Below are 21,523 nucleotides of genomic sequence, written 5' to 3' on the forward strand. Positions count from 1 at the left end.
GGTTAGGGAAATTAGCTGTTTAAATGTGTGGGGGTACGGGGATAGAGCGAGGGTGGGCCTAGGTAAGATGCTCTGCTGGAGAGTCAGTGCAGGCTCGATGGGCCAAATGGCCTCCTTCTGCACTGTAGAGATTCTAAGTTCCCGCACAAGATGCAGACCAGAAATGGATATATAATCAATGTAAAAGGTCCAATATTCTAATGATGCCCAGCAAACAGCAGTGAGGCTCCAGCAGTTCATGGAGAAGGTCACGGCAGCGGGTATGACCGATTAATGCAGCTTCCCCAGCGAAGCCCCCATCCCCAGAATGAATGAAATGAGGTGTGTATGAGCTGCTGAGACTCTGTACGCGCCAATGTGTTCGCAGCAACAACAGACTGCAGCCACATCACCTCCCAGTTCAATTTTTACCGATGGATTTTACCCACTTTATATGGAAAGGTATTTTACATTGCAGGACTTATGCTGGCCACAAGTTAGAAGATGTCACCTGAGGACAAATCACACTTGCCTGAGTGATGTCTGTCTCTGAATAATTACACGGGAATGACAGACTCTGCTTCTCAGGATCCTGTGGAAACATAGAAACTAGAAGCAGGAGGAGGCCATTCGGCCCTTCGAGCCTGCTCCCCCATTCATTTTGATCATGGCTGATCATCAAATTCAATATCCTGATTTCCCCCCTTCCCCCCCATATCCCTCGATCCCTTTAGCCCCAAGAGCTATATCTAATTTCTTCTTGAAATCACACACTGTTTTGGCCTCTGTGATAGTGAATTCCACACATTCACCACCCTCTGGGTGAAGAAATTTCTCCTCACCTCAGTTCTAAAAGGTTTACCCCTTATCCTCAAACGATGACCCCTAGTTCTGGACTCCCCCACCATCAGGAACACTCTTTCTGAATCTACTCTGGCTAATCTTGTTAGAATTTTATAAGTTTCTATTAGATCCCCTCTCACTCTTCTAAACTCCAATGAATATAATCCTCACCGACTTAGTCTTTCCTCACATGACAGACCTGCCAGCCCAGGAATCAGCCTGGTAAACCTTCGTTGTACTCCCTCTATAGCAAGGACATCCTTCCTCAGATAAGGAGACCAAAACTGCTCACAATACTCCAGGTGTGGCCTCACCAATGCCCTATACAATTGCAGCAAAACATCCCTATCCCTATACTCAAATCCTCTCGCTATGAAGGCCAACATACTATTCGCCTTCTTTACTGCCTGCTGTACCTGCGCGCTTACTTTCAGCGACTGATGCACGAGGACTCCAAGGTCTCGCTGGGTATCCACCTCTCCCAATTTACACCCATTCAATTAATAAGCTGTCTTCCTATTTTTGCTACCAAAGTGGATAACCTCACAATTATCCACATTATACTGCATCTGCCATGTTGTGGTGATGTTGATTGATGTCGATTGAGCGATGCTGTGGGAGAGCTCCGCTTCCCTTCTACAAAATAGCGCCAGGAAGTCTTTCACGCCCACCTGAGAGGGCCGGAGGAACTTCAGTTTGACATCACGTCCGAAAGACAAGACCACCAACAATGCAGCACCCCCTCAGTACTGCACTGCAGCGTCAAGTCCCCGGATTGGGACTTGTCCCCTTAACCCAAGATCAGCGGTGAGAATGTTACCCCACCCCTCCCCGAGCCACAGGTTTCATCTGTGTGCCTGGCGAATGAAGAAATCCAGTAATAAAAACAAATGCAAATGAAGGGGAGAAGCACCTAAAACAGAAATGTTGCAGCAGCCAAGACTGTAAATTCATAAGATTACTATTCCAAAAAGGATTTGAAGGATGATTACAATACATTCTTCAATTTATTTTTTCGAGAGTGCCCAGCAGAAGGTCTCCTGTCAGTTTACCGACTGTTATTTGGTAAGCAGATGCGGTGACTACTCTTGTGTAATCATTTGGCAGAACCATAATCTTCCAGGGTTTATCCTACAGCAGATTTAGCGGCAAAATCCTGGTGCTCACATCTGGGAGGTGCTCCAAATGTGTCATTAAATAATGCGCTGAGAAAATTGAATATTGCATAACGAGCAAAGGGAACGCAATCTCTCACTCACAGCGTTTCAATCCAGCTCAACAACAAGCCGCTGCATTTATGTAGCCACCTTGACATTCTAAAATATCCCACAGTGCTTCACAGGGGCGCAAATCGGACAAAATGTGACCCCCCCGGCCACACATGGAGATAATCAACTTGATTAAAGAGCGAGGGTTTTAAGGAGCATGACAGTTTAAGTTTACTTATTAGCGTCACGAGTAGGTTTATATTAACACTGCAGTGAAGTTACTGTGAAAATTCCCCAGTCGTCACACTCTGGCACCGGTTCGGGTACACTGAGGGAGAATTTAGCATGCACCTAACCAGCGCGTCTTTCGGACTGTAGGAGGAAACCGGAGCAAACCCGTGCAGACACAGGGAGAACGTGCAGACTCCACGCAGACAGTGACCCAAGCCAGGAATCGAACCTGGGTCCCTGGCGCTGTGAGGCAGCAGTGCTAACCACTGCGCCACCGTGGACTTTGAGCGTGCTGGATCTTGCAGTGAAATTGATGGAAAAAAACTTGACACGTCAAGGGAAGAGAAGAATGGATTCTTCAAATGGCCAGAGACTAAAAAAAGCTGCAGATATCACAGAGAGAGTTTTCTGTCAGTAAAAAGGAGAAGCTTTCAAAGTTTCAAGAAAGGTTCAAAGAAGGACCTGTCGGGTTCGTGCCAAAACTTCAAAAGAGCGGCAGATACACAGAGAATCTTAAAAAAAGCCATTGAGATAGGCTTGTCACTACAGAATGTGGAAAAAAGGGGCTCTGGAGCTGCACAGGGAGTGTTCTCATGCAACCAGCCCTCAATGCAAAGTGCTTGTGTCAATCAGATTTTAAAGCAGCCCATTTGTTATAGGAACCCTAATGTCACCACTGGACAGTCAAGGAGCGGCAGTGCCGACACTATAGAGTATTAAAGAACATACTCCAGGGAGGTGTAGTTGCCAGTGGATGGATTACTGCAAGCACTGTCAAAGGACACAGCCATGGTGTTGTCCCAGGAACAGGCAAAAGGCATGCTGCCTAGGGGGAAGTCAAAGCTGAGCGTACCATGCAGGTATCCCCTCTTCCAGACACAAGGACGCTACAACTGAGTCATATTATTACAATGAGAGTTATCCCGATACTGGTGGGATTACTCGTGAATGGCCATTCATTGAAGACGGAGATGGACCACGGGAGCTGCAGTCTCTGTTATCGGAGAATAGCATGTAAGCTCCTACAATCGTGTATCCAACTCCTGAGGTTGGAAGGCCAGACTAGCCACCTGCCTGGGGGAACCTTACAAATAAAAGGCCCCAGTAACATATAGGCAGCAATCAACTCATCTCCCACTCACTGTTGTATGGGAGCAAGGACCAAGCCTAATGGGGAGAGATTGGCTCCAGCAGATTCAGGTCAACCGGTTGGAGATCTTCTGGCATGGGGGAAGCTGTATGAGGTTATCAGTCGATATCTTGGAGCTTTTCAGGAGGGCCTGGGACAAATAGAAGGTGCCAAGGCCAAGATCTACATTGACCCCAACACTGCAGCTAGGTATTTCAGAGCCAGACCAGTCCCTTACCCCATGATGGGGTAAGGGATGCCTCAAAATCTTGGGTATAATAAAGCCAGTGCAATTTGCAGAATGGGCTGCACCTGTAGTCCCTGTTCTGAAACCCGACAGATCAGTTTGTGTTAACGGGGACTATCGACAGATGGTCAGTCGGTTCTCCAAACTCGATAAGCCCTATGCCCCGGATCAAAGATCTGTACGCCAGGTTAATGGGTGGCAAGACATTCTCCAACTTGGATATCAGCCACACCTATCTCCAGCTTGAATTGGATGAGTCCTCTTGGAATTCATGACAGTCAACATACGTAAGGGACGCCACGAGGATATACAGGATCTCGTCAGCGTGTGCCAGCTTCCAGAGGGATATGAAAAACATCCTCAAGGGCTACCCAAGGTATTAGTAAACTTAGATGACTTCTTGGTCTTGGGGGGCCTCAGAGCAGGAACAGCTGGCCAACTTAGAAGTCCTGCGATGATTTTCCAGGGCAGGAGTCCACCTGAAGAGGGAGAAATACCTTTTCCAGGAAGCCAATGTAACCTATTTAGGCTACCGAGTAGATGGCAAGGGGCTACATCCAGTAGAAGATGAAGTAAAGGCCATCAAAGCGGCACCAACCCCAAGGAACACCACGGAGTTAAAATCCTTCCTAGGGATTAGTCAATTATTATGGAAATTGTACCCGGAATGTGGCTTCCATGTTGGCCCTCTTGCATACCTGACCAAAGAAATATGTCAGGTGATCTTGGGAAACTTCGCAGGCAGAGGTTTTTTCACAGGTCAAAGGTCAGTTACTGTCACCCAACTTGCTGCCCATTTCAACCCGAAGAAATAACTCATTTTGACCTGTGATGCGAGGTTGGTGCAGTGTAGTCACAACACTGGAAAGATGGGACAGAGAAGCCCATCGCCAATGTTTCCAAGGCCCTTTTGGATGCAGAGTGACAATATTCTCAAATTGAGAAGGAAGGTTTGGTGATCGTATTTTGTGTGAAGAAATTCCATCAATACCTGTACAGCCGATGGTTTTTTTTATAGTTACCGACCATAAACCCTTATTGGGCTTTTTCAAAGAGGACAGGGCAATTCCCCCCATCACCTCCACTCGGATACAGCCCTGGGCTTTGTTATTGGCAGCCTATGAATATATTCTGCAACAGCATCCCAGGACCTGGATAGCAGTTACACTGAGTCACCTCCCATTGCCCACAAGCCTGGCTCCTTTACCAGCTTTAGAAGTGTCGGAGTGTGGCGACTAGGGGAATTTCACAGTAACTTCATTGCAGTGTTAATGAAAGCCTTATATGTGACTAATAAATAAATCTTGCTTTTACTTTACTTTATGATCCTGAACTTTTTGGAGACCTTGCCAGTGTCAGCAAGGCATACCAAAGCCCGGACCCAAAAAGACCCAACTTTTTCCAAAGATGTGCAGGTTAGGTTGGATTGGCCATGCTCAATTGTCTCTTAGTGTCAGGGGGATTAGCAGGATAAATAGGTGGGGTTAGGGGGATAGGGCCTGGGTGGGATTGCTGTCGGTGCAGGCTCGATGGGCCGAACGGCCTCCTTCTGCACTGTAGCGATTCTATGAGAGGAGAAGCAGAGAGATTCGATGGATTTAGACGCACTTGATGCTCAGACTGAAGCAATCAGTAAGTCTTCTCCAATAATCCATCTTCTCATTTTAATTAATGCAAAATTATAGAAAATAAAAACCGCCGTTGGAGTGAGTTTGTTTTAAAGAAAAGGAATGTCCCAACACAATCGCATTGGGGTTTTTTCTCCCAGACACAGATCCCAGCCCTCATCCCGCTGTGAGTTAGCTGCGTACACACCAAAGGTGCTCTGTTCCACAACCTTACCCAGGCTGCTGGAGTCTCTGGCTGGAAGTGTCAGCAGAGTTGTGAGAGCAGGAAAGAGGTTAACTGAAGTGGAGTTGCTGAGTTGCTGTTCCTTGGAGGGGCCTTGTAATTAACTTATCCTGCTTATCCATGAACTGTTTGAATTAACAGCTTAATTTCTGATCAGCGTTTTGTTGTGTAGCCAAGTTCCCTGATAGTCCCCTGGTACAAATATTGATCTTGATAATAAAGAGACAGGCTCATCATTAAACACCTACTGAGCAAACTAATTATATCTCCTCATTTAGGAACATTAGTCTTTCAGATCTATCTGTTTATTCACTCACTTGAAATCTCCCTGGGCCATAAGAATGGAAAGAATAAGAGCAGGAATAGACCTTATTGCCCCTCAGGCCTGTTGCGCCATTCAGTTATGTCATGGTTGATCCTCCATATCTCGATTGTTTTATTCATTCTTGGGCCATGAGACCGTCCCTTATTGTCCCTGAAAGCGTAGTGCTGAGCCACCTTGTAGAATCGATGCAGTCATTTGGTGTAGGTACACCCACAGTGCTGTTAGGAAGGGAGTTGCTGGATTTTGACCCAGCGACAGTGATATAGTCCGGATGGTGTGTGAGAACTTGCAGATGGTGGTGTTCCCATCCATCTCCTGCCCCTGTCCTTTTAGGTGGAATAGAAATCGTGGGTTTGGGAAAGTGCTGTTGAAGTTGCCTTGCAGTAGTGCAGCCATTGTGAGCCAGTGAAGGGAGTGAATGTTTGAGCTAATGGGTGGGGTGCTGATCAAGCAAGCCGCCTAGTCTTGGATGGTGTCGAGCTTCTTGTGTGTTGTTTGGAGCTGCACTCATCCAGGCAAGTGGAGAGTGTTCCATCACACTCCTCTCATTCATGTGTCCATCCAGATGCGCCTTGAACGTTGATATGGTGCCGGCTTCCACCACCTCCACAGGCAGTGCGTTCCATGCACCCACCACCCTCTGTGTGAAAAACTTTCCCCGTACATCTCCCCTAAACTTACCACCTCTCACCTTAAACCTGTCTTATAGTTGACCTTTCCACCCTGGGGAAAAAGCCTCTGACTATCCACCCTGTCTGTGCCTCTCATAACTTTGCAAACTTCTATCAGGTCGCCCCTCAGCCTCTGTCTTTCCAGTGAAAACAATCCAACCTCTCCTCATATCTAAAACCCTGGAGACCAGGCAACATCCTGGTGAACCTTCTTTGCACTCTCTCCAAAGCATCCATGTCCTTCTGGTAGTGTGGCGACCAGAACTGCGCGCAATATTCCAAATATGGCCTAACTAAAGTTTTATTCAGTTGTAACATAATTTGCCAACTTTCATACTTGCTGCCCTGGCCAGTGAAGGCTGGATATAAAAGTTGGCAGTTGCGTGTTAACCACATTGCTGTGGTTATTAATGCCACATATTTTTTTATTGAATTCAAATTCTACCATCTGCCCGTGGCAGGATTTGAACCCAGGTGCCCAGAGCATTAGCTGAGTTTCTGGATTAACAGTCCAGCGATAATACCACTAGGCCATCGCCTCCCCAACGTACAAGGTCTGTAGAGGACTTCTGATCAGAAAGAAAGGAGAGAACCTTAAATTTGGAGGAATTAGAGCAAATTCTAAAAAATCTGGTAAACAAACTCAAGCAGGAAATGTGATGTTTTTCATCGTGGGAGCTGGAAACTCCATTACACCCTGCTGCAGTGGATTTAAATATTTCAAGAGACAACTATAAGCAAAAATGGGAGTGTGTGAAGAGATGTGTAGTCCTCTGCAAATGAAAGATAATTTCACTGGGGTGGGAAGAAGGTAGGATCCCACTCTGGTGCAATTGTTTTGTGCCTGTTCCCTTCTCTAAATCACTTAACTCTGGACTATAGTCCCACAATATGCAACAGCCTGGTCTGGCATTAGGACAAGGCAATTGAATATGGCACGGTGGCACAGTGGTTAGCACTGCTGCCTCACAGCACCAGGGACCCAAGTTCAATTCCCGGCTTGGGTCACTGTCCATGCGGAGTCTGCACATTCTCCCCGTGTCTGCGTGGGTTTCCTCCGACAGTCTGAAAGATGTGCTGGTTAGGTGCATTGGCCGTGCTAAATTCTCCCTCAGTGTGCCCGAACAGGTGCCGGAGTGTGGCGACTAGGGGATTTTCACAGTAATTTCATTGCAATGTTAATGTGAGCCTACTTGTGACACTGATAAATAAACTTAACTCGGACAGAATGGGTTAGTGTGAATCTGCATAATTCCAAAATAACAATTCAATTGTCCAGTTAGATGTGTGGAATAGAAATGGGAAGTTTCTCTTGTCTGTTTTCTCAAATCCTGTACCATTCTGGGAACCACCTATGACCTTTCCATGTCCGCCAATAGATGCAATGGTAGTTCTCACTCAGAGCCGCCCTGGTTGTGGCTATTTGAGTAAGAGTAACACACCCGAGGGTCCCACAGACAAGCAGTGAGGTGGGGACAGCATGAAGCATAAAAATAAAATACTGCAGACACTGGAAATCTGAAATAAAAACAGAAAATGCTGGAAATACTCAGCAGGTCTGGCGGCAGTTATGGAGAGAGAATCAGGGGTTAAAGTTTCAGATCGAACCTCTTCTTCAGAGCTCTGATGAGATTAGGCAGTGTTGGTTGGCAGATGTATGTTGACCGGGGCACTGCCAGAACTCTTCTTGTGATCACATCATGGGATGTTTGACAGTCACCTCAACCATTCCGATGAGGTTCCATTGATTTATAGAATCCTTAGAGTGCAGAAGGAGGTCATTCGGCCCATTGAGTCTGCACCAACAACAATCCCAGCCAGGCCCTATCCTCGTAACCCCACGCATTTATCCTGCTAACCCCCCTGACACTAATAATCAATTTAGCATGGCCAATCAACCCAACCCACACATCTTTGGACTGTGGGAGGAAACCCACGCAGACACGGGGAGAACGTGCAAACTCCACACAGACAGTGACCCAAGGCTGGAATTGGACCTGGGTCCCTGGCGCTGTGAGACAGCATTGCTGACCACTGTGCCACCCTGCTGGCCAGTTCAGTTTGAATGTGATGTTCGGTTTGATGCCAGTTGCTAAGGAAGGCATCACTCTGTGATCAGCCCAGAGAAGGAGATCAAGGATCCTCTGCTCTCAAGACATGACCTACTGTGTGTCTCTGGAGAGTGTTCTTGCCTCTTGAGTCTGGACGTTGTGGGTGTTTAAGTCGAACTCTAATGCAGTACTGAGAGAGTGCCGCACAGTCTTTCCAATGTCAAGTTATACTGAGACCCCCCCACTTGGTGGTTATCGGATCACATACTATTTCAAAGAGGAACAGAGAAGTTCTCTCTGCTGCTCTGGGCAACATTTATCCCTCAAATAACATCACTAAAACAGATTGCCAGGTTATTATCACATTGCCATTTTGGGATCTTGCTGTGTCAATTTGGTTGGCCCATTTCCTGCACTACACTTTGGAAGTATTTCTTTGGCTGTGGTGTGGTTTGAATGTCCTGAGCTTCTGAAAGGGGCTATAAAAATCTGATCACATTCACCATCTAGGATACGATTTCATTTCCTAGATACCATACTCTGTGCTGACCTTCAGTTTGTTTAGAGGATGCCAGTCCAGTTTTCGAATTCCTTTCAGTGAATTGTCATGTTGCCCGATCAAATGATGTGTATTTCTATTTCTGTGAAGTCTTCCGTCTGCCTTTCCCCTCTTCAACCCCCCTCATCTATCTGTCTCTCTCTTTCTTAATATTCACTCCTTTTCCTCTCTCTCCTCGCACTCTTCGCTCTTCTTCCAGTTTCTTTGCTTTCTTCAATACCCTTCATCCTCCACCATCATTCTCTACTATCCCTCTCCCCTCCTCGCTTACAACAGGCTGTGGTTATTCCTCCTCTTTCCATCTCTCAACTCTCCCCCTCTTCCCTCTCCCCTCCCGTCACTATACATCATGGATCATAGAACCGCTACAGTGCAGAAGAAGGCCATTCAGCCCATTGAGTCTACACTGACGACAGAGCATCCTATTCAGGCCCTCATCCCACAACTCCATGTATTTACCCCGCTAATCCCCCTAACCAACACATCTTTGGACATAAAAGAGCAATTTAGCACGGCCAATCCGCCTAACCTGCATATCTTTGGATTGTGGAAGGAAACCGGAGCACCCGGAGGAAACCCACGCAGACACGGACTGGAATTGCGGGTCCCTGGCGCTGTGAGGTAGCTGTGCTGAGCACTATGCCACCATGACGCCCTCTCTCTTACCCCCTCCCCTTCAACCTCTCTCCTGCCACATTTTTCTCTGCTGCCTCTCTCCCCTTCTCTAACTATTCTTTTCTCACCCCTCCCCTCCCCCTTCTCTTCTCCCTCCGCTTTGTCCCTCCCTCACCCTCTTTCCCTTCCCCTTGTCCCTACTCCACTACAACAGAGTTGGGCCTGACATCAAACGGGCAGGACAGCAGTTTCAGCCTCTGACCAAGCAGGCGCTAACGAGCTCAGTTGACAGCTCTCCAAGGTGGCTCTCTGTCTCTGAATGTGGTGTCACTCGATATAAAGCTGGGAATAGATTGGTAATGGGAACAACACAAAACAATGCTCAACTTCACACTCCTTGAATAATGGCATAATTACAAACCTATTAGCATGTAATTATGTTACGAATCACCAAGATGCAATGTGGTTGGGTGTAATAAGGTGGTAATCAGTAACAATTGCTGACAGCACATTGAAGAGATAGTGGGGAAAAGAAACTATGGAGTATAATAACAAAGGAATTACCAATAATTAACACCAGTATTATTTTCTTCCTCGGAAAATGGGATTAGGATAGGTGCTCGATGGCCAGCAAGACGCGATGGGCCAAAGGGCCTCTTTTTGTAAAAGTCTATCGCTCTATGACTCTTATCATTGGTCGTCAAGGTTCTATTGATCATATTCTATAGTGCAGAAGGAGGCCATTCAGCCCTTTGAGTCTGTACCGACTCTTTGGCAGAGTATTTTACCCGGGCCTTATTCCTGTAACCCCATGTATTTAACCCGCTAATCCCCCTAACCTACACATCTTTGAAAATTAAGGATCAATTTAGCATGGCCAATCCACACCTAACCTGCACATCTTTGGGACATTGGACATGCTAAATTGCTACTTAGTGTCTCAGGATGTGTATGTTAGAGGGATTAGAGGGGTAAATATGTGGGGTTACGGGGACAGGGCCTGGGTAGGATTGTTGTCGGTGCAGACTCGATGGCTGAATGGAATGTTCTGCGCTGTATGGATTCTGCGGTTTCTATGTTTCTATCTTTGGACTGTGGGAGGAAACCGGAGCAGGCACGGGGAGAATGTGCAGACTCCATACAGACAGTGACCCAAGCCGGGAATCGAACCTGGCTCCCTGGCGCTGTGAGGCAGCAGCGCTAACCACTGTGCCACCGTGCCGCCGTCCCATTAACGTATTGCTAAATATTCCCGGTGGGTGGTTGAGGAAGAAGCAGCGTGTGTGAGGTGGGGAGTGTGACAGAGACCTCCTGAGGGAACGAGTCCTCATCCCCTCACCTGCTCACTGAGAGAGACCTCATCCAAATTCAACAGGGAGTTCGGGCATGTTGTTGAGAAGAAAACATTTGCAGGACTATGGGGAACGAGCAGGATGGGTGAATGGAGCTTTCCAAGAGCCAGCTGTACGCTGGGGGCTGTGTGAGATCATCCTGTACCGTGTGATTGGGATTGTGGACAGATGCTGAGGTATATTTTCCACTGTGTGCACCATAGCAACGACTGACCCCCTCGGATCCAGCGCCATCATGGTGGAGTGGGGAGGGGGCATCGCGTGCTGGGGCACAGAATGCTGGGATTAAAAAAGGAACGGGCCAGGAAACCCCATCGCAAGGGCTGTGCCACGTCCTGTAGAAAGTGACCCACCTCTCCCACTAGCAGGTAATCACGTGACATTGTGCCAATGAAACCTCCCCCGTCTGATTCCAAATTCCACCCCCCTCCCGGGGGAAATCTCGAGGCAGACGTCAGGGGGATAAAGTGACTTTGCTTTTCTGTAGCACCACCTGAACCCATCCCAAAGCAGCCAGGTGATTGGGCATCTCAAGTTCTCACACGCCGCAACGTGATCATGACCAGATAACTTGTTTTGGCGTGAGGGATAAGTATTGGTCAGGACACTGGGAAAGGCTCCCTGGTTCCTCTTCCAAATAGTGGGAGTGGAGCCAGGGCCTCCTTTTTAGGCCCCGTCTGAAAGACGACACATTCGACAGTGCAGCGCTCCCTCAGTGCCGGGGGTTTATGCTCAGATCCCCGGAGTGGAACTTCAACAACCTTCTGACTCCGAGGTGAGAGTGCCACCCAACCCATCCTGGGCCGGTCCAGCCTAAAAAAGGGCAAGTGACCTTTGACCTGAACCGAGAGGCATTCATGTGGTCGACGGAACCCTGGCCTAGCAGGAAACCGTGCCAGTATTTCACCCACATTTCCACTGTTGTACCCCAGTGAGTTAATGCCTGCTCGCCAAGGCTGTGATATTGGAGTCAGGAAACTAATCACACAAGGGCCGTCGAGGGAGACAGGCACAGGGTAAAGCTCCTCTCTCTCCAGCTCTGACATTGCACCCTCAGCAAAGTCCCAGAAAAGCAGCATTACCCCACCTCACCATTCCCCACCTCACCATTCCCCACCTCACCATTCCCCACCTCACCATTCCCCACCTCACCATTCCCCACCTCGCCATTCCCCACCTCGCCATTCCCCACCGCGCCATTCCCCACCGCACCATTCCCCACCTCGCCATTCCCCGCCTTGCCATTCCCCACCTCGCCATTCCCCACCTCACCATTCCCCACCTCGCCATTCCCCACCTCGTCATTCCCCACCTCACCATTCCCCACCGTGCCATTCCCCACCTCACCATTCCCCACCTCACCATTCCCCACCTCGCCATTCCCCACCTCGCCATTCCCCACCTCGCCATTCCCCACCTCGCCATTCCCCACCTCGCCATTCCCCACCTCACCATTCCCCACCTCGCCATTCCCCACCTCGCCATTTCCCACCTCGCCATTCCCCACCTCACCATTCCCCACCTCGCCATTCCCCACCTCACCATTCCCCACCTCGCCATTCCACACCGCGCATTCCCCACCTCACCATTCCCCACCGCGCATTCCCCACCTCGCCATTCCCCACCTCGCCATTCCCCACCTGGCCATTCCCCACCTGGCCATTCCCCACCTCACCATTCCCCACCTCGCCATTCCCCACCTCACCATTCCCCACCTCGCCATTCCACACCGCGCATTCCCCACCTCACCATTCCCCACCTCACCATTCCCCACCTCGCCATTCCACACCGCGCATTCCCCACCTCACCATTCCCCACCGCGCCATTCCCCACCTGGCCATTCCCCACCTGGCCATTCCCCACCTCACCATTCCCCACCTCGCCATTCCCCACCTCACCATTCCCCACCTCGCCATTCCACACCGCGCATTCCCCACCTCACCATTCCCCACCTCACCATTCCCCACCTCGCCATTCCACACCGCGCATTCCCCACCTCACCATTCCCCACCGCGCCATTCCCCACCTGGCCATTCCCCACCGTGCCATTCCCCACCGCGCCATTCCCCACCGCGCCATTCCCCACCGCGCCATTCCCCACCTCGCCATTACCCCACCTGGCCATTCCCCACCTGGCCATTCCCCACCTCACCATTCCCCACCTCACCATTCCCCACCTGGCCATTCCCCACCTCGCCATTCCCCACCTCACCATTCCCCACCTCGCCATTCCCCACCTCACCATTCCCCACCTCGCCATTCCACACCGCGCATTCCCCACCTCACCATTCCCCACCGCGCCATTCCCCACCTGGCCATTCCCCACCGTGCCATTCCCCACCGCGCCATTCCCCACCGCGCCATTCCCCACCGCGCCATTCCCCACCTCGCCATTCCCCACCTCGCCATTACCCCACCTGGCCATTCCCCACCTGGCCATTCCCCACCTCACCATTCCCCACCTGGCCATTCCCCACCTCACCATTCCCCACCTCACCATTCCCCACCTGGCCATTCCCCACCTCGCCATTCCCCACCTCGCCATTCCCCACCGCACCATTCCCCACCTCACCATTCCCCACCTGGCCATTCCCCACCTCACCATTCCCCACCTCACCATTCCCCACCTCGCCATTCCCCATCTCACCATTCCCCACCTGGCCATTCCCCACCGTGCCATTCCCCACCGTGCCATTCCCCGCCTCGCCATTCCCCACCTCGCCATTCCCCACCTCACCATTCCCCACCTCGCCATTCCCCACCTCACCATTCCCCACCTCACCATTCCCCACCTCACCATTCCCCACCTCGCCATTCCCCACCTCACCATTCCCCACCTCACCATTCCCCACCTCACCATTCCCCGGCCCCTCCCACAAAGCAAGTCCACTTCTGAGTGAGATACCAGTCGGTGATCATCCAAATGCAATTTTCTAACACAACTGCAGACAGACAGAGGCTCCTAGTCAGTGAGTGCAGGATTATAAACCGGGCTTGAGAGGCCAGCGTTCTAACCCCTGTGCCATCCAGTTACCATGGCAATAAGAACTGCTTATATATAGCTCTTTAATGTTCGAAAGGAATGATAAGAAAGGTAGAAATGGGAGCAGCTGTGGTTCAGTATGTGACAAGCTGTTCAAATCTCTCCACATTATCACCCTTCAGTATCTCTGTGACCCCCCCTCCAGCCCTGCCACCCTCCAATTCCGGCCTGCTTTGCGTCCCAGGTTGACATGGGCTCATATCACCGGGGTGGGGTCATCCCTTCAGCTTCGTGGTGTTGTGGGCCACTACTGATCCCTCAGCCAAGAGCAATAGAACAGACCACATGACCGCAATCACATTGTGGGGTTCTGCTGTGCGCCAGTTGACTTCCGCGTTTCCATTACAGCACCACAGCTCAAAAGGGTACATCATGGGTGGTGAAGTGCTTTGGGGCTTCCAGGGGTCCAGGACGATGCGTCGTCCTTTCTGATTAGAATGTGTTGATGCTCTTGGTTATTTAATCTTTCTCTTTTTAAATGCTGTGGTCTTCTTTCTGTGCCCAGTTTCAATCGATGCGATCCGGGAAGTGTGTGAGGGGAAAGTGTCGGAGATCTTCCAACGTTACCCGGACGGTAGCTTCGACCCAAACTGCTGCTTCAGTATTTATTATGGGGACCACATGGAGTCTCTCGACCTGGTTTCCTCGAACGGCGAGGAGGCTCGAACCTGGATCACCGGCCTCAAATACTTAATGGCAGGGATCAGCGATGAAGACAGCCTATCAAAGCGGCAGAGGACACGCGACCAATATCCTTCCCGATATCATCGTTCCGGCTTTTTGACACGTAACAAAAATTGTTTCAGAAGACGTCCATCCCGCTTAAGTTTTAAGCTTTTGAGTTTTTATTCAGTGTCACAAGTAGGCTTACATTAACACTGCAATGAAGTTACTGCGAAAATCCCCTAGTCCCCACACAGCGGCGCCTGTTCGGGTACACTGAGGGAGAATTTAGCACAGCCGATGCACCTAACCAGCACGTCTTTCGGACTGTGGGAGGAAACCGGAGCACCCGGAGGAAGCCCACGCACGCACGGGGAGAAGGTGCAGACTCCACACAGGCAGTGACCAAAGCCGGGAATCGAACCCAGGTCCCTGGCGCTGTGAGAGAGCAGTACGCACCACTGTGCCAGGTTGATCCAGAAACAGGGTTACCTGCACTTGATAGACTTTTCTCAATCCTAAAAAAAAACATAGAAACGCTCCTTAAAAGTCAGACAATACAATTAACCAGAGTCTAGCCTCTCTCCGATGCACCAAACTCTCAGTAGCATTCTGCTCTGTCTCTGATGCTATCTGATGCATCCGAAAAAGAATTGGTTCTGCTTTAAACTGCCCTCACTCTCTGAAGCTGGGAGTAAGATCCAGGAAGCTGCATCTCAGTGGCAGGTCACTGGAGTTTCAGATTGTTTTGTTCTGCCCATTCCGCTGTGGATATCTGTTAACACTCTCACCTTTCACCAGCGTTAAGAGAGAGTGTTGTGATGAGCCGGCTGGTTGGGCTCTTTGTCTTTTATCTTCCTGCCTTAAGATCATTAATAGTAATGAGTGTGACATTAACATCAGGCAGCACAGTGCAGCCAATAAACCATTGGAGCTCAGCGGCTGCCCCTGGGCGAGGAAGGGAAGCTCTGCTGTCTGAACGGGCGAGAGAAAGGATTGGTGCAGGTGACGCGACACTGCAGGAGTCTTCAATACTAAACACAAATAGCTCACAATCTCCAAATCGCCAGAAAGGGCTGGTGCAAGACAGCATTGATCCGATTATTTAGACAACAAGGGCAGGCCGGCACGGTGGCACAGTGGTTAGCATGGCTGCCTCACAGCGCCAGGGACCAGGGTTCAATTCCAGCCCCGGGTCACTGTCTCTGTGGAGTCTGCACTTTCCCCTTGTGTCTGCGTGGGTTTGCTTCCCACTCTCCAAGGAAGTGCGGGTGAGGTGGATCGGCCGTGCTAAATTGTCCCTTAGTGTCAGTGGGGATTAGTAGGGCAAATACGTGGGGTTACAAGGATAGGGCCTGGGTGCGGTTGTCGTCAGTGCAGGCTCGATGGGCTGAATGGCCTCCGTCTGCACTGGAGGCCACAGTAACTTCATTGCAGTATTAATGTAAACCTGCTCGTGACACTGATAATAAAATAAACTTGAATAAAATCCTTCAACATCTTCCCTTTGTATCTGAATGTCCTGAACTTCTCAGTCACGAGGGGGAACAAGTTAAAAGTGAGGGGTGGGAGGATGAGGGGGGATTTGAGGAAAAACCTCTTTACCCAGAGAGTGGCGATGGTCTGGAGTGCGCTGCCTGGGAGGGTGGTGGAGGTGGGATGCCTCACACCCTTTAAAATGGATGAGTACTTGGCACATCATAACATTCAAGGCTATGGGCAAAGTGCTGGCAAGTGGGATTAGGTGGGCAGGTCAGTGCCTGTCATGCGCCGGTGCAGATTCGATGGGCTGAAGGGCCTTTTCTGCACTGTCGTACTCTGTGAAATTCCCAGAACGATCCTTCAGTATCCCAGTTTGATGTCTGGGTCCATCAGACCCAAGTTGATTTTTTAAAAAAAGCTTTTTTTTTTGGTTCCTGCTCAACATGGAAGACATGGGATCAGGAAAGGCCACTCAACCCATCAAGCCCACTGTGCAATGTACCCGATCCCACAGACTATCCCACTCCACTGGTCAGTACACCCTGATCCCTAAAGGTAGTCAAGGGAAGGTGAGTGCGAGTTTCTCTGTGTTGTCCTTAACTGTTATCCACGTGGCTGAAGCAGACATTCGCCGAGGCGGATAAGAACGGTGACGGCTGCCTGAGTGTTGGGGAGGTCCTGCAGCTGATGCACAAACTCAATGTTAACCTGCCCCGCCAGAAAGTGAAGCAAATGTTCAAGGTAAGAGAATTCTCCGGCAGATTCCATTCATATTGTGGGCACATGAGGCTTGGAGGGCCGAAGGGCCTGTTCCTGTGCTGTATTGTTCTTTGTTTGTTTGTTCTTATTGTCTAAATCCTTGCCTATAGTACTGCCGCAATCATCCTCCAATGGGGATGGACACAGGGAATAATCTACCTTTCTATAGCGCCATTCTCAACGTTATGATGTTCCAAAGCCCTTTGCAGCCACCCAGACATTTTGATGTGGAGCGACTGATGTGGCTCAGTTTCAGTTCCTGTCTGGTGAACTCTCCTGTGAAGCCCCTATGAAGGGTTTGCTCGATTAAGGGGCTACATAAATGCAAGTTGTTCTGATGTTGCCTGAACTGCCTGCGTATCCAGTTATCATAGAATCACAGAAACCCTACAGTGTAGAAGGAGGCCATTCAGCCCATCGAGTCTGCACCGACCACAATCCCACCCAGGCCCTATCCCCGTAACCCCACTATTTACCCAGTTAATTCCCGGACACAAAGGGTCAACAATTTATCATGGTTAATCCACCTAACCTTATGCAGTGGGCCCGATTTTACCAGATCATTCTCTGGTTGGGGAGTGGGGGGGGTGGCGGGGGGGCGGGGGGGGAGTGAGGCCAGATCGTTCTCTGGGGGGTGATGAGTGAAGCCAGATTGTTCTCTGGGGGGGGATGAGTGAGGCCAGATCGTTCTCTGGGGGGGAGGGAAGGGGGGGTGAGGCCAGACCATTCTCTTGAGGAGGGGGGAGGAGGGAGGCGGGTAAGATGTATCTCTGGTGGGGGGGGGGGGGCAGATGGATCTCTGGTTGCGGGGGGGGAGGGGGGCAGGGGGGTCCGCTGCCACTTTGCGGGCGATCGGTGGGCGGGGGGGAAGGGGGCAGGGAGTCACGATCGGTCTGGGTAGCGGGGCGGTGGGTGGATAAGGGGGACAGCGATGTCTGTGGGTAGTGGGGGGCGTGGATAAGGGGACAGTGATGTCTGTGGGGGCCATCGCTCCCGCTTTTCCCTCCCGAGCCGCTTTCTCCACTTTCTGCAGTCTGGGAGCGACCTGACACGGGCGCGCTTTTTCAAATTTTTTTCTAACTGCGCATGCACAGTTCAGAGCTCCGATCATTTTTTATAAATGACCTGGATGAGGGCATAGAAGGATGGGTTAGTAAATTTGCGGATGACACTGAAGTCGGTGGAGCTGTGGACAGTGCAGAAGGTTGTTGCAGGTTACAGAGGGACATAGATAAGCTGCAGAGCTGGGCTGAGAGGTGGCAAATGGAGTTCAATGCGGAAAAGTGTGAGGTGATTCACTTTGGAAGGAGTAACAGGATTACAGAGTACTGGGCTAATGGTAAGGTACTTGTTAGTGTGGGTGAACAGAGAGATCTCGGTGTCCATATGCAAAGATCCCTGAAAGTTGGCACCCAGGTTGATAGGGTTGTTAAGAAGGCATACGGAGTGTTAGCTTTTATTGGTAGAGGGATTGAGTTTCAGAGCTAGGAGGTCATGTTGCAACTGTACAAAACTCTGGTGCGGCCGCACTTGGTGTATTGCGTACAGTTCTGGTCACCGCATTATAGGAAGGATGTGGAAGCATTGGAAAGGGTGCAGAGGAGATTTACTAGGATGTTGCCTGGTATGGTGGAAAGGTCTTATGAGGAAAGGCTGAGGGACTTGAGGTTGTTTTCGTTAGAGAGAAGATTAAGAGGTGACTTAATAGAGGCATACAAGATGATCAGAGGATTAGATAGGGTGGACAGTGAGAGCCTTTTTCCTAGGATGGTGATAGCTAGCATGAGGGGACATAGCTTTAAGTTGAGGGGTGATAGATATAGGACAGATGTCAGAGGTAGGTTCTTTACTCAGAGAGTAGTAAGGGCGTGGAATGCCCTGCCTGCAGCAGTAGTGGACTCGCCAACATTAAGGGCATTTAAATGGTCATTGGATAAACATATGGATGATATTGGACTAGTGTAGGTTAGATGGGCTTTAGATTGGTTTCACTGGTCGGCGCAACATCGAGGGCCGAAGGGCCTGTACTGCGCTGTAATGTTCTATGTTCTATTTCGGGCATGATAAGCCCCGCCCACAGCGCGAATGGGACCCGCGATTTTTATTTCAGGCTGAGTGTGTATGGGGGGCGCCTGAAAGCAGATTTCTAAGTCGGATCTGCATTACGCCCAGATTCAGCACTTAGAATGAAAATGATAAAATCAGGCCCAACATTTGGACTGTGGGAGGAAACCGGAGCACCCGGAGGAAACCCACGCAGACATGGAGAGAACGTGCAGACTCTGCACAGACAGTGACCCGAGGCCGGAATCGAACCTGGGTCCCTGGCGCTGCGAGGCAGCAGTGCTAACCACTGTGCCACCGTGCCACCCCAATAATTACCAATACGAATGGTGCCAACTCACCTCTTATACAATTCAGATTCATGCAGACCACCGACAGTGTGTGTGCAGTTCATCATCAGAATGTTTCTCAACGTGCAATCACAGCACAGTGATTTAGTTGGAATAATGGGCACATTAGCGCTGGTGTGTTAGTTTGAATTGACAGTTACTAGCAGACACCAACCAAACCAACCATCTTCGATAAACTGCTTCCAAAGAGAGCAAGTCACCTGTTGTGTATTCACGTTATTCCGAGTTGGAACAAGGGCCCTTTAAGGGACCGATCACGAGACACCCCCTGATGACACGTGGTCAGCACTGCTGCCTCACAGCTCCTTGGACCTGGGTTCAATTCTGGCCTCGGGTGACTGTGTGGAGTCTGCACATTCTCCCCGTGTCTGCGTGGGTTTCCTCCGGGTGCTCCGGTTTCCTCCCACAGCACAAAGATGTGCGGGTTAGGTGGATTGGCCATGCTGAATTGCTCCTTAGTGTCCAAAGATTAGGGGGATTGGTGGGATAACTATGTGGGGTGGGCCTGGGTAAGATGCTGTGTCAGAGAGCCTGTGCAGACCTGATGGGCCAAATGGCCTCCTTCTGCACTGTGGGTATTCTATGATATCATTGGACATTTGCGCGGGCGAATGGGCAGTCTATCCTAACAGCCTGTAGAGTAAACATCTTTCCAATAAAGTTATTTTTTTGTTTGAACCTTGGTGGTCTGCAAGTCCATCCTTTAAAAATACCTCATTATTTATAAAAGCCAAACCACAATGCTTTGTGTTAAGACAAGCGTTTGGGTAATGAATGTGGCTTAACTGGACTCGTCCAAATGATGATGATATAATTCATTCTCAACTAAGCAGGAATGATGTGAGGTGATCTGTGCTGATTACAGCTCATTTACAAAGATTAAATTGAACTGTCTTTTGGAGAACAGAATGATTGGGAGGTGGCACTGGGAATGGAGATGTATTCAAAGGCGAACTTGCAACCCATTTTTAATGGCTTGTGTAAAAGGTTTATATAATGATTCATAATGGCTTCACGAAGACCTACGCAAGTTTTCAAATTTGATTAGAATGATTTACAATGGCTGTGTAAAGAATTAGCTCAGTTACAAATATGGGCAGAATGGAGTCTCTAATCCTTCCCACATTATTTAATCTCCTTAAATGACTGCCGGCAGTTCCAGGCATGGAGGAGCCAGCAGACATTTGTCTACAAAAGGAAGTTAAAACTTCCTTTGGGAAAAATAAACTTCAGTTACGAGGGCGGCACAGTAACACAGCGGTTAGCAACTGCTGCCTCACAGCGCCAGGGACCCAGGTTCAATTCCCGGCTTGGCTCACTGTCAGTGTGGAGTTTGCACGTTCTCCCCGTGTCTGCGTGGGTTTCCTCCGGGTGTTCCGGTTTCCTCCCACAGTCCAAAGATGTGCAGGTTAGGTAGAATGGCCATGCCCCTTGGTGACCCAAGATGTATAGGTATTCACCCTATATACAACAAAATATTGGTTCCATTCTCTCCCCACAGATGCTGTCAGATCTGCTGAGATATTCCAGCAGTTTCTGTTTTTGCTTCAGATTCCAGCATCCGCCGTATTTTGCTTTTATTATACAGACAAACAGAGAGTGCATAAGGGAGAAGGAGAGGGTGCAGAATGTAGTGTTACAGTCATAGCTAGAGTGCAGGGAAAGATCAACGTAGTGCGCGGTAGGTCCATTCAAAAGTCTGATGGCAGCAGGGAAGAAGCTGTTCTTGAGCCGGATGGAGATTGATGCTGTCTGGAGCTACCTCAGTCCTTTACTGTGGCTTTTATTTCTTACTGACTTTGATTGAAAGCGATTCCATGAGTGATGTCCCACCAGCCTGAAGATGAATGAACATTTTCCATGTGACGTATCTTTAACGCAGATATTCTTTTTAAGTGCACCGCCCAACGTGTCTGGCAGTTTCCCTGGGGTGGGGGGAGGGTCGGGGGGTGGGGGGGGGGGAGCAGGGGCAGAGGGGATGCAAGCAGCATCAGAATGGGTTCTGTAAATCAAGTCAATCTGATGAAGAGTGAATGGTCGCCTGCCCGCCCTTCTCTCACTGGCCTCTAGAACATTGTATTTGCCATCCCCATCCCCTCCT

General features: G+C 49.8%; 1 protein-coding gene across 1 annotated transcript in view; it reads left to right on the top strand.

Annotated features, from left to right (window-relative positions):
- The window catches only part of LOC144488285 (1-phosphatidylinositol 4,5-bisphosphate phosphodiesterase eta-2-like), a gene marked incomplete at its 3' end in the record, with an annotated part of 86,807 nt that overhangs the window by 17,312 nt on the left and 47,972 nt on the right, over window positions 1–21,523 (top strand). The window contains exons 3-4 of the mRNA XM_078206329.1: window positions 14,610–14,853; window positions 16,861–16,990. Of these exons, the coding sequence (XP_078062455.1) occupies window positions 14,610–14,853; window positions 16,861–16,990 (374 nt within the window). The remainder of the gene's footprint in view (window positions 1–14,609; window positions 14,854–16,860; window positions 16,991–21,523) is intronic.

The sequence above is a fragment of the Mustelus asterias genome, unplaced genomic scaffold, assembly GCF_964213995.1.
Source record: "Mustelus asterias unplaced genomic scaffold, sMusAst1.hap1.1 HAP1_SCAFFOLD_1437, whole genome shotgun sequence".
Lineage (NCBI taxonomy): Eukaryota > Metazoa > Chordata > Chondrichthyes > Carcharhiniformes > Triakidae > Mustelus > Mustelus asterias.